At 52.5% G+C, this 17946-nt stretch overlaps 1 protein-coding gene across 1 annotated transcript in view; it reads right to left on the bottom strand.

Moving 5' to 3' along the window:
- The window catches only part of SPRYD3 (SPRY domain containing 3), a 36091-nt gene extending 27060 nt beyond the window's left edge, over positions 1-9031 (bottom strand). Inside the window, exons 1-5 of the mRNA XM_050925349.1 lie at positions 8931-9031; positions 3595-3741; positions 2340-2415; positions 1516-1640; positions 89-224 (exon numbers count right to left, since the gene is read on the bottom strand). Of these exons, the coding sequence (XP_050781306.1) occupies positions 89-224; positions 1516-1640; positions 2340-2415; positions 3595-3722 (465 nt within the window). The 5' untranslated portion in view covers positions 3723-3741; positions 8931-9031. The remainder of the gene's footprint in view (positions 1-88; positions 225-1515; positions 1641-2339; positions 2416-3594; positions 3742-8930) is intronic.
- Positions 9032-17946: the final 8915 nt, after the last annotated feature.

Raw genomic sequence — 17946 nt, 5'->3', positions numbered from 1 at the left:
AGCAACTTGGTTTTCGACAGATCTCTCCCCCCGTAAGCAGTAAGAAACCCAGCCGGATCCGCAACTGTTTCTACTGAGCGGCTCTCACCCTCTTTCCGTTCTTGGTGAAGAATATCTGGGCCGTCTGGACCTCAAAAGAAACCGGCTCAATCCCGCAGCCGATCCGATCCCCTGAGCTGCACTTCGTCCCAAACTGTCGGCCCTTCGCTCTGCCATTGTAGAGTCTGCGGGTGCAAAGAGCAAGAAATGACCTCAGAAAGCATCGCAGACGTCCCAACGGCAGACTTGCTTGCACCCCGGCTCGGCACAAAGGGCAAAATGAACACGCAGGGGAGGGAGGAACACTTTGTGCCTATAGACCTCTGGGCCTCTGCAGCGACACACAGCACTGTCAGGACATCGTCGATGGAGCAACCCTCCCATTGGCATAGTAAGTGTTCAGGTGTCGCAGATAATCCCAGGTAGCACTCAGCTAACCTCAATGCAGTTGCACTGACCCCTGCAAGAAGCCACCTGGACACCGGACAGCTTGGTATCCAGCTAATTCAGCCTGGCCGTCTACCCACCTTAGGTACTTATCTGGCCTCCATCAGCAGGGCTCTGAGCACTCCACAGTCTTTAACGTATGGTAGGTGTGAGGCAGGGCTGGGCTGGCATCCCCATGTACTGATGGGGAACCAACATGACTTATCCAAGATCACCCCGGGAGTCTGAGAGGCTTGAGCCCTGGTCTCCCAAGCGCCAGCCTGGCACCCTAACCCCTGGCCATCCTTCCTCTCTGGACATGAGGGGATGAGCACAGGAGAGTACAGACCTCACCACAGATGTGGTGCTGCCTCGGAAGGGAAGCAGATGGTGCAGCTCAGTGGAGCGCCCAGCAGAGTGCTGATGGCTGCTTAAGAATCTAGGGCTGACAGCACCAGACATGCCATGGCAGTAGCAGCTTGGCATTTTTTCCAGGTTTACACAGTCCTTTTAACCAGAGATAAGGAACATGCAGCTCCAGCATAAGATGGGAGGTCTACGTGTTGAGCAATCTACGTGTCGTTTCCCCACTAAACCTCTGACTGCCAGAAGTTGGGATTGGACGACAGTGGATGGATCACTCAATAAACTGCCTTGTTCTGTTTGTTGCCTTTGAAGCAGCTGGAACCGGCCACTGTGGGAAGACAGGACATGGGGCTGGCTGGGCCACTGGCCTGACCCAGCATGCCCATTCCTTCGTTTCTATAATGATTGCCAGCTCAAGGCTTTTACTGCTGATCAAATTAATTCCTGCATCCACCCAACCCCTCATTCACCCCACACAAGAGTCACAGCCCTACTGACAGCGCCCAGCACCTAAAGCCCCCTGTGTAGCAGGCCTCAGCCAAAGCAATGTGTGCCCCTCCACTCCCCCCAGCCCTTTTAAACCAGCAGCTCAGGAAATGCCACAGGAGACGCATGCACCAATGTGTTCCCCAGCCACGCCTCAATGCTCTGCTAATTTGGCCAGCAGGGCGGCACCCAACTCACTTGCCGTCGTCAGCATGGTAGGCCACGGAATCAGGCAGCCACCCCGGCTGATGGTCCAGGCTGTAATATTGCGGCACAAGGCCCACGGCAATGGTCCCCCGCACACCACTGTCTACAATCGATACCTGCAAGTAGTTACGAGAACACTCGTTTTCCATTCCAAAAGCAGCACTTCCGGCCACGAACATGGGCTCGGCTCCTCACTGGCACCTGCTCACGCTAACACAGCAGCTTGGCTGATCGGCTAGGGCACCGCCACGCTCCACAATGACAAGTTGGTTGCACCTCCCACAACGGGTGGCGAGAGAATTTAGACTCGAGTGAGGGAGAATGGAGAAAAAACCAACAGCATAGGCCAGGCTCCATCTCCGAGAACAGAGCTTGAGCTGCTTGGCTTATCAAAGAGAAGATCGAGAGGTGATTTGATCACGGTCTCCAAGTACCTTCATGGGGAGAAAACACCGGGTACTAAAGGGCTCTATCATCTAGCAGAGAAAGGCAGAGCAAGAACCCATGGCTGGAAGTTAAAGCCAGACACAGGACACCACTTTGTAACAGTGAGAGTCATTAACCACCAGCATAAGTCACCAGTGGAAGTGGCGGATTCCATCTAAGGACTCGGATCCAGACTGGATGGCTCTCTGGCTGAACATATGGTGAAGCCAGCAGAGCTCCGAGACGCAGGACGCTGGGCTAGCAAGAGAGGACAAGAGATGGTGCCACCAGGAGAGAACACACACACACACACACACACATACACAGGTAAGGATCTTTAGATCAGCTCTGACCCAGGGAGTTCACCCAGCCCCCGCAGGCGAGATTACCTCAAAATAGTTGTTGTCTTTGGACAGTGGGCGGGGGGCGACGTAACAGCCAACCTCCCCGGAGTTCCCATGGTAACTGCAGACAAGAAATAAGAGGTTGGGTTACTTAAACATCGTGATCTGGGCTATGCACTTTAAATGGCAAGAGATGGCAGGGTCTGGGTAGTCGACCACGCCCATCTGGCAAAGGTGCCCGTCATGCTCACCTGCCACCTGAGCTAGCGAATGGAACAGATATTACCCAATTCATCGTCAAGTGCCCCGAGGCAGGAGACTAAGGCCTGGAGTTTCAGAAGCGACTGGCAATTTTGGGTGCCCCATTTGAGATGCCTTGGAGGGGGCCAATTCTCAGAGAGACCTGAGCACCTGCACTCTGGAAATCAGGCCCCTTGGAAGTGTCTCAAGTTAGGCCTGGAACAGTTAGGCCCGAGGGCTCAGAAAGCAGATGGGACAGCTCTGCTTCCTGGCTGCAGTCCCAGGGCATTCCACAAGGCGGCTGGTCCTAAGCAGCAGAAGTCCCTCGTTCCCCACTCCCCTTACTTGTGGGATTTGCTGCTCAGTCCAATCAGCCGCCTGCCAGGCCTTGGAAACACCACATCTGCAAACAACATTATGCAGTTCTAGTGCACTTCGAAGCATGTTACATACACTTATGCCTTACGGAGAGGTGGGTACTTATGCCTTACGGAGAGGTGGGTCAGTATCCTTCCCCCACAACCCAATTTACACATCAGGAAACTGAGGCACGGGAGGGAAGGGATTGCCTAAGGCAGATGCCAGGAAAAGAATCTCTCCGCTCTAGGGAAGCCTTGTTCCTTGGGACATTAATTAGTCAGGAGAATGTACTATATGTCACAACCACACCTAACCAGCAACACTGGATGGAGGAGGGGATGGATACAATGAGCCAATGGGCCTTTTCTAGCTCTAATCTTTGTGAGTCTCAACCCACTGGCATAACCTCAGGCTGCATCATTGTTCAATGAAGATGTTCAGTTTAAAGTGTCCAGCCGACACCTTTGGGCGCAACACCCAGTGCAGAGAAAGGATCAGACTGGAGCTCTCAAGCAAGGCCTTCAGAGACCTTACCAATTTCACTGTATTGCTTCATTTCCTAGCTGCAGAGGGAGAGTGAGATGGTCCCCGGACACAGGGGACCCCTTCCCCGTGCCAGGCGAGAAGGCTGCCGGCCATTCCCTGTTATGGCTGCTCCTTGCTCTGCACCCACTTTCCAGTTTGCCAGCCCCGCCAGTACCTCAGTGTGTCCCCGTCGACGAGAATGTGTTTGAATCTCTCCTGATAGCGGACAGCCCGCACCTCTCGAATCTCCCGGATCCTCCTCCTCCAGTTCAGGAACCGGTAGTGGAGGTTCAAGTCATCCATTATGGCTGTGAGAGTCAACCTATTGAAAGGAAGAGGGTAAGAAGTTAGCTACCTAACACATACAACAGGTGGCATAAAACCCTGGAGTCCCCCATCCCTGCTCCTGAAAAGCCAAGACAGCCACAAGGCATTAGCCAGACATCAGAGAAGACTAGAGCCTTGGAAGCCTGGCTCTTCGAATCACTGAAAGGCAGTAACAGCATATACGTCCTCCATTGGCCTTCCTACACCTCACACCTAGCAATCCACTGTGTTAATGGTTACATTACTCCGAGGGATCGGCAGCCAGACAGGCGCTCCTGTTCTCTTACTGCAGGCTGTGACTGAATGCTAGAGCATGCACAATGCACCTGATAAACCAGTCAGAAAGTATTATCCCTGTTCTACAGGGATAAACTGAGGCACAGATAGAGGCAGTGACTTGCCCAAGAATACACAAAAGTCAGCAGCAGAGAAGGGGAGAAAATCCAGGAGTTCTGACTCACAGCCTCTGCTTCAACCTCTAAGCTCCCCACTCCCAGCCAGTGGGTAGAACCCAGGTGTCTTGACTCACAGTCCTAGCTCTAACCACAAGAAAATACTTCCTCTATTACTAGCCACTAAGACAGAAACCTACAAAGAGATAACAGCTAAGACTACGTGCCAGTGGCAAGATAGCATCCAGAGGGTCAAACGAAAACTAATACCACTCTCTGGTGCTAATACGCCATGGGGGGAAACCTGTACAGAAACACCAGGAATTGGAAACAGACGCACTCTTCAAAGCTCACAGGGGGTACAGAGGAGCGAGAGAAAGCAGCATTGGTTACAACACAATGCTGGCCTTACCCCCCAGGCCACACTATGTCCACACACACAGTTATTCCTCCCCAAGCCCTCAAAGAAACCTTGCCTCTTCTAACCCATGCAATCAAACCCAGCTGGACTGATACACCCTGCAGCTGTTTCCAGCTCTCTTAGCCCCACCATCTCTCACACAACACTGAAACCTTTCTGAACCCCCCGGCTCCAAAGACAGCCCCTTGCCACCACCCATTCCCAAAGCTAAGCCCCTGTGCTGGGAGTCGCACATTGAGCATCCAGGATTTGGCAGGTCCCACAGAGTAAGAAAGGTGCAGGAGACAAGGTCTAACAGGGATTTTGCTCCCAGACCAGAGATGGTGACATGAGCGTCACTGTCTGCTCAGCTAGAACAGCACTAAATTATTATTGTTTATATTCTGTAGCACTTAGGAGGCCCAGTCATGGACCAAGAGCCCACTGCGCTAGGTACTACACAAATGACAATCGCTTGCCCCAAAGAGTTTACCATCTAAGCATAAGGCAAGAGACCACAGATGGATACAGACACATGGGAGAGCCCAAGGAAACAACGTTGGTGTAGACGACGGGCAGCATTCTGTGTAGCACCACAGCAAAGCAGAGCTTTAAGGAGAATCTTGGAGGAGGACAACGAGGTAGCGCTGTGGATGTTTACAGGCAGCGCCTCCCGAACATGAAGGGCAGGATGGGACAAAGCAGAAGGCACTTGTTTGAAAATGTAACAAGACGGTGACAGAGGCTGGCATCACGGACCAGTCGGAGGAGCGAGTCAACATCTCGACAGTGACTGAGATGACAGGTAGGGCAGGAAGAACTTCCAAGACAGCAGGAAGAGCTGCAACCCCAGCTCAGAAGCAGAGATCACCAGGGCAAACCTGCCCAGCCTCCCCAAAAAGGGGGTGGTTTCTGACCAATCCCAAAACACAATAGAAGCTCACAGGGACTTGGACCCACCATAAATCCCTTTAAGAGTTTTAGCAAAGAATGTGACCTGTGTGTTGGGGAAAGGGAGAAGGGTTATTGCCTTTGAGGTTTCAAGTACAACAGGAGTCCATTCACTCAAGACAGCAAAATTAGTGTGATCAGAGCACCAGTAAGACAAGCCTGGTATTTATTCAAGGCCACTGGCATTAGTGCAACCCAAAAACAGGGCTGGAAAAAGCCACACTCCCGAGATGAGTAGGGAGCTCCCAGAGGCTAGAAGGAGCAGCGCTGAAGGGGAACCAGGCCGTTTATTTCTACAGAGATCCAAGCTCCCTGTTCTTTAAAAAAAGGAAGGTACATTTCTAGCTCTTACAGTTGGGCAGACAACCATCCAAATGTGATCAGAGCCTTGGGCAGCACAATGCTGCCTAAGGCTATGCCTACACTACAGAGCCTATGCAGGCACAACGGCATCAGCATAGCAGCATACACCACCACCAGCAGAAGTTCTATTGGCACTACCTCCCCAAACGACATTAGCTATGCTGGTACAGGTCTGAAGTGTAGACCAGGCCTCAGTTTACAGACAGACACAGCCCCAGTGCCTTTGCTGCTACTCAGATCTTCCCCAAGAAGCCACTAAATTGATCAGCTTCACGTCAGTTTCATTCTGCCTGTTGGGAAAAATCACTAGCAGCAGTAGTTACTGGAGTTTTTTTCACTGCGGAGTAGCCTGGAAGAGGGGCAGAGAAGGAAATAGCCTCCATGCACAAAGCACAAGGCTCGGCAGTAGAGTAAAGCGTCTTGTCTTTTCCTGAAGTCAGAAGAAAGTCAAATGGGGCACAGGTGGCATCAGATTAGTGGTGTCTGACTTTACAGACCTCATCTGCTCCATTCACCTCAGGTTTGATCAAGCAACACCTACACCTTTAATGAGCACAGCACAACTAAAAAAAGGGCCTTTCACAGTCATTCAGGCTAATTTTCAAACCATGTCAGTGGTTTCAGGATCCTCAACTGGAGTGCAGCACCTCAGTCCTGATTTTTAGGGATATTTAGCATTTACATCTGCATCCAAAGTCACCAGGATTTGGGGCTGTTCAGCACCTCTGAAAATCAGGATCAAGATGCAGGCAACCCAAACAAATTAAGGTCCCCCAAATCACTGACCCACTTTGGGAAAGTTGGCCTTCGAACCTAAGCTGTTCACACCCAAACCACAGACTTTGCTGTAGTCTGGAAAGCACCCAGCAGGCTCCTGGTGCTATATGAAGAATTATTAATAATGTCAATATACTAGCTCTGACAGCCAACGCTACAAGGACGGGCGTTTTACAATCGAGGACAGATAAAATAGGTTACTAACCTATTTTATGGGAGATCTGGCCTCTTCCAGATGCTTGGGAGTGACAGGGCCCATGAGAAACAGTGAAGAAAATGCAGATGTACAGCGATAACCAAGGGACTCCTGATGCCAAAAAGCCATCATGAGAAGCACCCCAAAAGCAAAAGAAAACCCCCATTCCCTCAGCACTTGCCTAGTCCTAGGACAGGTCCACAGACTCTCTTAACACCCAACCACCTCTCCTCTCATGATCTCTGGGTCCCTACCCACCACCACACACACACAGCCTAGGGGATCCAGGTAGATACCCAAGTAGAGCATCCATGGCTACCACCAGCACCTCATTCATTTCCCTCCTACAACGAGGCACTCGCTGCCATCTGCCCACTCACCTTCCACAACAGGACACTTAGCTATACCAGGGCACCAGTCATGAAGCACCTGTCACACTCATCTCCCCTCAGCCAGGGGAACATAGGCATCCTCCCTCCTCTCCCTGGAACACCTTTCGTACCTAGGCAATTCCTCTCCCCTTCACTACCTAAACCACCGCAGACATCCCCTTACATCCCACTAGGTAACCCCTGCCCTTTAACTTACCCAGACCCCAGGGCACTCTTCCCCCCTTTCACTTACCCACTCTGGACACCTACTTCCTCCCCACAACTGGGCAGTCTCTCTCCTCACTCACCCTGGGTATCTCCTCCCCCTCAGCTATCCTAGGCCCAGGGCATCCCCCTTCCTCTATCCTCCTGCATCCCACCTGCCCTGGGCATCTCCCCTTTCTCTCACCCCAGGAATCCCTCCCACAACCCACCCTGGGCTTAGAGCATCCCCCTTCCCCTGTCCTTACCCTCCTCCTCAGGATATCCCCTCCACAGGCATCCCCTTCTCCCTGGTATTTCTCCTTCCCTCGCCCCCAGTAACTCCTCCCCCAGGGCATCCCTTCCCACTGCCCTTCTCCTTACCTGCTCTGGCTATCCCTGCCCCCAAAAGGCACCCTGGGCTTAGAGCATCCTTTCCTCTCCCCCTCCATCTCACCTGCCCTGGGTATCCTCACCTCCCAGAACCCCTCTTCCCAGGTATCCTTCCACCTCAACCCATCCTGGGCATCCCTTCCCCCGTCCTTCTCCTTACCTGCTCTGAGTATCCCCTCCACGGGTATCCCAGCCCCCACAACCCACCCTGGGCTTAGAGCATCCTCCCCTTCCACCCCACCTGCCCTGGGTATTCCCACCCCCCACGACCCCCCCTTCCCAGCTATCCCTCCGCCTCCAACCACCCAGGGCATCCCTCCCCCTCCACCCCACCTGCCCTGGGTGTCCCCACCCCCCACGGCCCCCCCTTCCCAGCTATCCCTCCACCTCCACCCACCCAGGGAATCCCTTCCCCCGTCCTTCTCCTTACCTGCTCTGGGTATCCCCTCCACGGGTATCCCAGCCCCCACAACCCACCCTGGGCTTAGAGCATCCCCCCCTTCCACCCCACCTGCCCTGGGTGTCCCCACCCCCACGACCCCCCCTTCCCAGCTATCCCTCCCCCTCCAACCACCCAGGGCATCCCTCCCCCTCCCCTCCCCCCCACCTGCCCTGGGTATCCCCACCTCCCACGACCCCCCCTTCCCAGCTATCCCTCCCCCTCCAACCACCCAGGGCATCCCTCCCCCTCCACCCCACCTGCCCTGGGTGTCCCCACCCCCACGACCCCCCCTTCCCAGCTATCCCTCCACCTCCAACCACCCAGGGCATCCCTCCCCCTCCCCTCCACCCCACCTGCCCTGGGTGTCCCCACCCCCACGACCCCCCCTTCCCAGCTATCCCTCCGCCTCCAACCACCCAGGGCATCCCTCCCCCTTCCACCCCACCTGCCCTGGGTGTCCCCACCCCCACGACCCCCCCTTCCCAGCTATCCCTCCGCCTCCACCCACCCAGGGCATCCCTCCGCCTCCACCCACCCAGGGCATCCCTCCCCCTCCCCTCCACTCCACCTGCCCTGGGTGTCCCCACCCCCCACGGCCCCCCCTTCCCAGCTATCCCTCCGCCTCCACCCACCCAGGGCATCCCGTCCCCCCCCATCCCCGGGTACCTCACCCCCCGCTCCCCCGGGCGCCCCCTCACCCAGCCAGGACCGTCCTCTCCCTCCATGGACCCCTCCCTACTCCGCTCTCCCGACCGGCTCCAGCTCTGCCGCCACCGCCTGCCTCAGGTCACATCCGGATTCCCCCCCTCCCCCCGCCGGCTCTTCGTCTTCCCGCCCCCACAGCCAGTCCGACCAATCCCCGAGCGTTCCGCTTTGACGGGCAGGGCTCCTCACCAATCGGAGACTGGGACGGGAGAGCGCGGGGCGGGGGCTGAGCGGGAGGCCCGGCCGGGGGCTGGTCATGTGACGCTAGCGGCTCTGGAGGATGCGCTGCTGGTGATGACGCCCTGCGCTCGGGGCGCGTGATTATGACGTATGAAGTGGGGGGTGGGGGCTAAGGGCTGTCCCTGGGCTGCAGACCGCATGCGCAGCTTGGCCTCTAGCTGGGGAAACCTGACCCCAGGAATGGGGTTGGGGGCACTAGAATGGGGGACCCCTGGGCACTGGATTTGGGGGGTCCATAGGCCGGGGGGGTCCAGGGGGTATCCCTGGATGTTAAAATGGGGGTGGGCAACTAGGGCCTTTTAATGGGGGACTGCTGGGAGTTATCCTGGGGGGCCCTAGACTGGGGGGGACCTTATAATTGGGGATCCCAGGGCACTAGAATGGGGGGCCTCTGGGGACTAGAATGGGGGTGCCACCTAGAGCCCCTTATTGGGGACTTCCACAGGGGGCTATGAAAGGTTCCAGCTTAAGGCTCTTTAAAGGGCCCCCCTCCTCGGTGTCCTAGAATGGAGGAGGTGGGCTTTAAACTAGGTTCGACGGGGACAGGTGAGCAAAGCCCACAGGTAAGTGGGGAACAAGACCTGGGAGATGAGTTGGAAACAGGAGGGAGCACGGGCTATAATGGCAGAGAGGAAGGAGGGTCAGGGCAAAGCTGGGAGGCAAGATCAAACCAGTATCTTAGATGCCTTTATACAAATGCAAGAAGTATGGGTAATAAGCAGGAATAACTGGAAGTGCTAATAAATAAATACAACTATGACATTATTGGCATTACTGAAACTTGGTGGGATAATACACACGACTGGAATGTTGGTGTGGATGGGTATAGTTTGCTCAGGAAGGATAGACAGGAGAAAAAGGGAGGAGGTGTTGCCTTATATATTAAAAATGTACACACTTGGACTGAGGTGGAGATGGACATAGGAGACGGAAGGGTGGAGAGTCTCTGGGTTAGACTAAAAGGGGTAAAAAACACAGGTGATGTCGTGCTGGGAGTCTACTACAGGCCACCTAATCAGGCGGAAGAGGTGGATGAGGCTTTTTTCAAACAACTAACAAAATCATCCAAAGCCCAAGATTTGGTGGTGATGGGGGACTTCAACTATCCAGATATATGTTGGGAAAATAACACCGCGGGGCACAGACTATCCAATAAGTTCCTGGACTGCATTGCAGACAACTTTTTATTTCAGAAAGTTGAAAAAGCTACTAGGGGGGAAGCTGTTCTAGACTTGATTTTAACAAATAGGGAGGAACTTGTTGAGAATTTGAAAGTAGAAGGGAGCTTGGGTGAAAGTGATCATGAAATCATAGAATTTGCAATTCTAAGGAAGGGTAGAAGGGAGTACAGCAGAATAGAGAAAATGGATTTCAGGAAGGCGGATTTTGGTAAGCTCAGAGAGCTGATAGGCAAGGTCCCATGGGAATTAAGACTGAGGGGAAAAACAACTGAGGAAAGTTGGCAGTTTTTCAAAGGGATGCTATTAAGGGCCCAAAAGCAAGTTATTCCGATGGTTAGGAAAGATAGAAAATGTGGCAAAAGACCACCTTGGCTTACCCTTGAGATCTTGCGTGACCTACAAAATAAAAAGGCGTCATATAAAAAATGGAAACTAGGTCAGATCACGAAGGATGAATATAGGCAAATAACACAGGAATGCAGAGGCAAGATTAGAAAAGCAAAGGCACAAAATGAACTCAAACTAGCTATGGGAATAAAGGGAAACAAGAAGACTTTTTATCAATACATTAGAAGCAAGAGGAAGACTAAGGACAGGGTAGGACAAAAGAACAAATCGTGTCAAACTAATCTGATAGCGTTCTTTGATAGGATAACGAGCCTTGTGGATAAGGGAGAAGCGGTGGATGTGATATACCTAGACTTTAGTAAGGCATTTGATACAGTCTCGCATGATATTCTTATAGATAAGCTAGGAAAGTACAATTTAGATGGGGCTACTATAAGGTGGGTGCGTAACTGGCTGGATAACCGTACTCAGAGAGTAGTTGTTAATGGCTCCCAATCCTGCTGGAAAGGTATAACAAGTGGGGTTCCGCAGGGGTCTGTTTTGGGACCGGTTCTGTTCAATATCTTCATCAACGATTTAGATGTTGGCATAGAAAGTACGCTTATTAAGTTTGCGGACGATACCAAACTGGGAGGGATTGCAACTGCTTTGGAGGACAGGGTCAAAATTCAAAACGATCTGGACAAATTGGAGAAATGGTCTGAGGTAAACAGGATGAAGTTCAATAAAGATAAATGCAAAGTGCTCCACTTAGGAAGGAACAATCAGTTTCACACATACAGAATGGGAAGAGACTGTCTAGGAAGGAGTATGGCAGAAAGAGATCTAGGGGTCATAGTGGACCACAAGCTTAATATGAGTCAACAGTGTGATACTGTTGCAAAAAAAGCAAACGTGATTCTGGGATGCATTAACAGGTGTGTTGTAAACAAGACCCGAGAAGTCATTCTTCCGCTTTACTCTGCGCTGGTTAGGCCTCAACTGGAGTATTGTGTCCAGTTCTGGGCACCGCATTTCAAGAAAGATGTGGAGAAATTGGAGAGGGTCCAGAGAAGAGCAACAAGAATGATTAAAGGTCTTGAGAACATGACCTATGAAGGAAGGCTGAAGGAATTGGGTTTGTTTAGTTTGGAAAAGAGAAGACTGAGAGGGGACATGATAGCAGTTTTCAGGTATCTAAAAGGGTGTCATCAGGAGGAGGGAGAAAACTTGTTCACCTTAGCCTCCAATGATAGAACAAGAAGCAATGGGCTTAAACTGCAGCAAGGGAGATTTAGATTGGACATTAGGAAAAAGTTCCTAACTGTCAGGGTAGTTAAACACTGGAATAGATTGCCTAGGGAAGTTGTGGAATCTCCATCTCTGGAGATATTTAAGAGTAGGTTAGATAAATGTCTATTAGGGATGGTCTAGACAGTATTTGGTCCTGCCGTGAGGGCAGGGGACTGGACTCGATGACCTCTTGAGGTCCCTTCCAGTCCTAGAGTCTATGAGGTGCCACCTAAGGCCCGTACAACAGAGGGACCCACCCAAGTCTTATAAGGGGATGATACCCCAGGGCTTTATGATGGGGGGTCCCCGGGGCATTGTAAGTGAGGGGGACCACTGAGCCTTATAAAGGGGGGCACCCCCATGGCACTAGAATGGTGGGTGACTGGAAAGGCTGTGTAAAGGAAGGGGTCCTCCAGGACATTATAGCCCCCTCCCCAGGGCCTAGGCCTGTCATACTGTGTAGGTGCTGGTTGATACGGGGGGAGGAGGCGCCACCCGTTAACCCACCAATAGGAGTCCTAGCCCCCTCCCCATTCTAACCAGTTGCCCCTGCACTTCACTTGTGGGCCCATCCACCCACTCAGTCTCACATATCAACCTCTGGCTAGTAGGGTGGCTTGTCTAGCCCAGTAGCTCTCAAACTTTTTTACTGGTGACCCGTTTCACACAGCAAGCCTCTGAGTGTGACCCTCCCATATAAATTAAAAACACTTTAAAACATATTTAACACAATTATAAATGGTGGAGGCAAAGCAGGGTTTGGGGGAGAGGCTGACAGCTCATGACCCCCCATATAATAATCTCCTGACCCTCAGTTTGAGAACCCCTAGCTGCTAGCTCATCAACATCATACATTTTCCAAGCCCTGATTACTATTAGTTTGCATGAGGGGATACACAAAATTGCAAGCGATGGTATTCATACATTATTCTTCCACTCAAACTTTGGCTCTGGTGTTAGAAGGGTGGGCTAGTGGGTAGCACCCTGGCCTAGCACTCAGAAAACCTAGGTTCTGTTCCCAGTTAGTCACAAACTCCTCTTGCTAACCTTGGGCAAGTCACTTAATCAACTTTGTGTCCTAGTTCCCCATCTGTAAAATGGTACTAACGGCTGTGAGGGTGAACTCCATCAGTGAGTGGGGGAGGACTCAACTCATACAGTGAGGAGAGTCCTAGAAGGAACTGCAGGTTGTTAGCAGCTTGGCAGGCCAGTGAAAAGCCTGCTGCTGCCTGGGCTGTACTTGTGAGACTTCAGGCCCTGAGTTGAGCTCCTGCATTGAAATTGCTATGGCCTCTGCTGGTGGGTAGTTCACCTCTCTGCATTGCAGGTATCTCTGGGATGCTGCTTATTGTGTGGCAGCTCAGAGCTTCTGGCCTTTTGCAGCTCAGACACTTTCCAGGTTTCTAAGCAAGCAGGATATTTCCCTTGCTTCCCTACCCCATTGCCTATGATCTGTTTTGTGAGCCTGGGGAATGTGCCCAAGGTAACCCCACCTGGGCTCCTAGCAGCTTGATGCATTGCTAGCAGGCTCTAGACTATGGGCTCTGTGACCAACCCGCTTCCTTCTCCCAGTCTTCCTCCCCCAGCAGAGCCAGGACTCAAGAGAACTAGCAGGTTCAGGCCCCACACTCTTCTGCTTTGCCCCCTTGATGCCCAATTCAGAGGGCTTTAGAGTGGCCAGACTTTACATGATCCTGAGCCAGCCTAAAAAGGACTTGATCATTTTACTGCTTGTGTCCCACCCCAGGAGGGGCCAACTCTTTCCCTTGCACCTCCAGAGCTCCCCTGCCCCACCCTGGGAGGGGCTATCTCTGCACCTCTCAGCCCCAGAGCCCCTCTACTCCACTCAGGTGGGACAATCTCTGCCCTGCTCAACCCAAGAACCCTCTCACCCTGCCTTGTGAGGGGTGGTCTCTGCCCCTCTCACGCCCACAGCCCCCCATCCCACCCTGAACAGGGCCATCTCAGCCCCTCTAACCCCAAATCCCCCCCTGCCTCATGCTGGGAGGGGCCATCTTGGTCCCCATAGCAGAGCTCCCTCTGCCTCACCCTGGGAGGGAGCTGCCTCTATTCATCATCCTAGACATGCCTGCATTGAACTCCACCTTATTCTGTTTTACACCATGGGCCAAATTCTTTCCTGGAGTAACTCCCACCCCGCCTGGCCGGGCCGGAGGCCCCTCTCTCCTCTGATCCATAGCTCTTGCCTCCGCACGTGTTCCCTTCTCCCCTTAGCTCAAGCATTGCTTGGCTGACGTCCAGCCTAGCCCTCCAGTGAGCAGTGCCCATCCAGTCGCTGGCCCTGCCGCAACATGAAGGGGACGGTGTCCAGATTGCTGGAGCGGCCTCATGTCCTTCAGAGCACTGCGGTGAGTCCTCTGGGCTGAGGAACAGCTGGGGCACCCGAGCGAAAAACCCTCTGCATTGACAAGAGCAGGTGGGTCACCTGATGGCCTGCAATAGCTGCTGGCGAGGATGATGTAAAGCCAGGGCCTCTGATACACACACATCCCCAGCGCTGCTCTGAGCCAGGACCTCCTCATTGCTAGGCAGCATGGGGGGATTTGGCTATCAAGGGAAATGCAAATTCCCTGCTCCTCAGCTAGGAGAATCTCTGTTTTTCTGTGGGTTGCATCACCCTTTACTAAATTATTGCCCCAGTCTAGGGCTCTGTGGTTGTTGCTGCCTCACACACAGAAGGCATCCAGAGATTCCCAGTGTTAGCAGGGACAGAACTCGGATGCACCCATCCAACAGCTCAGCCCTTGGAGTTAAAGGAGAATCTCCATCGGCAGCACAGGGCATATGGCACACGGTGGAGTAGCTCTGATTCCCATCCAGCAGGGGGCAGTGGTGCACAGCCACTCAGTGAGTGGAGGCGAAATGACTAGCTGAATGACTTCCTGAATCCTGTGGAAGAGCTGGCAATAAAACCTAGGAATCCCAGCTCCCACTTTGTTGTTCTGACCTCTCAAACACACAGCCAAGAACAGAGCCTGAGGGTTCTGGCGCCAGTTCCCCTAACCCCTGGATCACATCCCTCCCCCTCGGTTCCTATCCAAGGGGTCGTGTGAAGCTAAATCCATTAAAGATTAGGAAGCACTAAGATATGTGATAATCAGGTGCTGTAAGTGCCAAAGACAGACAGTCGGACCTTCAGCATAGCACATGCCATGTAAATCACCCATCAATCCCTCCATTGAGCCCAAAAGCGCATGGCTGAGTCAGGGGCTACCCTTTGGGAAACTATCGAGGCTTGGTTCATAGACCCCAAGGGATGGAACCTTTGCCACATCCCTTGGGAAGCTGTTCCCATGGCTGATTTCACTCCCAGCTACAAATCTGCCTCTTTTTTTCCTGTTGGAACATCATGGACAAACGTAAACAGAGATCAGGCCTAGGGGTTAACATCCTGCCCTGGGGCAGCGCACAGGGGCATCCTGGGTGGAAACTGGGGAAATGCAAAGAGGGTGAGGAGGGTGGAGTTCAGGAAAAGCAAGAAGCATGTTCCGCTCAGGGCCGAAGAACGCCTTGTTTATGGGAAGTGGACTGTGGCTGCCTCCCAGGGCTGCTTGATTGTGTGCCAGAGCACGGAGCTGCCCTTGGGAGTCTTGCTCAGAAATCATCACCTCTTGTATGGCTTGGAACAATATCAGAGCCCCCCCGCCCTGAGCGAGGGGTTCCCCCCTCTGTTCCCACAGCTCCAGGCCGGAGAAAGCAGATAGGCCGGTCCATCGCTAGCCCAGCTTTGCTTGCAGCTCTGGGGGTTGCATTTCAAAGGTGGCTCTGCTGCCCTGCAGCCAGTTAGTCCTCCGAAAGCGAAGGGTTAAGGGGCGCCATCCTGTGGCAAGAATCTGCAACAGTCGCTTCTTACCAGGGAGAGGTCCTGCCCCTGGGTTATGATTGGTACAAATTCAAGTTCAACAGCTACTTGGACAGTTAATTAACTGCACCTCTTTCCATGGCCCTTTGGGAGACTGGAGCCCTTACAAGTGGAGCTGCTTAATGACAACACTTCACTCTTCTCAGGCATCGAGTTTTACAAAGGAGGGTCACGATCCCCCTTTTCCCAGTGGATAAACAGAGACATGCTCAGGGTTTAGCTGATCGCCATATTTGGGGTCGGGAAGGAATTTTCCTCCCGGGTAGATTGGCAGAGGCCCTGGAGGTTTTTTGCCTTCCTTTGCAGTGTGGGGCATGGGTCAATTGCTGGTGGATTCTCTGCAGCTTGAGGTCTTCAAACCACAATTTGAAGACTTCAATAACTCGGACATAGGTTAGGGGTTTGTTATAGAAGTGGATGGGTAGGGTTCTGTGGCCTGCATTGTGCAGGAGGTCAGACTAGATGATCATATTGGTCCCTTCTGACCCTAAAATCTATGAGTCTATGAGAGACACCAGCAGGTTGAGTGACTCACCCAAGATCACCAAGCAGCTGGGACTAGAATCGGGGTCCCAGCCCAGTGCTTGATCCACTAGGCCCAGTGCATCTTCAGGGTGTGTGTGTGTGTGAACTGCTACTGATGTAAAGGAAAATGAAGCATGGAATATTCTCAAGCACCTCTCCATCCAGGCTCCAGGGACAACCATTTGCTAAAGGCACAGTGCTTTGCTGAAGGTGATGCTGAGTTCGGCACCTTGCTCTATCCTGGACTTGTGACCTTGGGTGAGTCCCTTTAAGGGCTCTGTGCCTCAGTTTCCCCATATGTAAAACGGGGCAAATAATACTGACCTCCCTACATCCCAGGAGGGTTTTGAGGATTAACCAGCTGCCAGTTGTAAAGGGATTTGGCTGGACAGCACTGGGTGGGAAAGCTGTGTAACACTGATTTCTGTCTGCCCCTCCTACCCCCATGCTCTTGGAATCTATAAGGATTTGCAGGAGCAGAATCCAACACAAAACTGAATTTTGTTATTTAAAACACGTAAGAAAAGCTGATTATTGAAAACGAGAAGCAAGGAATGCTGGAAGCAATGGGGGAGGTAGCCAGAACAGAAACTCTGGAAGTGAGGAGTTAAAATTTCCACGAAATACTAACAACATCTGAAGATCTTTACTGACGTTAATAGAGCCCTATGAGAGAGATAGGAAAGTAATATCATCTGCACTCTCCAGACGTGGAAACAAAGGCACAGGCAAAGAAAGTGACTCGGCCAAGGTCACACAGTCAGTGGCAGGGCTATTCATAGAACCCAGGAGTCCTAATTCCCAGTTCTGTGCTCTAACCACTAGACTACACTTCCTCCCAGAGCCAGGAACAAAATTCTGGTATCCTGACTCCCATTCCCCTCCTGTAACCTCTAAACCACACTCTCCAGAGCTGAAAATGGGACCCAGGAGTCCTGACTCTGAGTTCCTCCTGTTCTAACCACTAGACAGCACTTGCCCCCAGAGCCAAGAACTCAGGCTGGGAATCCTGACCCTCAGCCCTCTGCTGCCACCACTATAACGCACCCCCTTCCAGAGCAAGACATCCAATGGACCTGATCCTCCCTAGGGTCCTGCTCTAACCGCTAGCCAGGAGGCCTGACTCCCATGCCCCGCTCTAATCAGTAGACCCAGCCTGCCAAATAAGCACATTGTTTTAAGACTCAGCTCTGCCCACACAAAGGCCAGCAGTAAAAATGATGTGTTATGTTTTAGGAAAGAATTAGACAGGGAAGGGAAATAGCTCAGAGATTGGATTACACAACAGAGATGGGCTGGAAGCATGAAATATTCCAGGCATTTAGGCTCCATGCAAAGGCAACAATATTCGTTCAGATCCTGAAAAAAAAAATGTACTTTTGAGGGAAGAAGAGAGAGGGGGAAAAAAACCATGATCTCAGCCCAGCGCCCCCAGGGAAAGGAGGGGAAATCAGGGATTGGGCACCAGGAAATTGTTTGCTCTTCATTTCTTTCGGGTTGGCTTAAATGAAAGCAATTTCTGTTTGGTTGGGGGGGGCGTTGTTTGGTTTTTCAAAAAAG

Source organism: Gopherus flavomarginatus, chromosome 16 (genome assembly GCF_025201925.1).
Source record: "Gopherus flavomarginatus isolate rGopFla2 chromosome 16, rGopFla2.mat.asm, whole genome shotgun sequence".
Lineage (NCBI taxonomy): Eukaryota > Metazoa > Chordata > Testudines > Testudinidae > Gopherus > Gopherus flavomarginatus.
The sequence above is the reverse complement of the archived record's forward strand: the minus strand, read 5'-3'. Positions and strand labels throughout refer to the sequence as shown.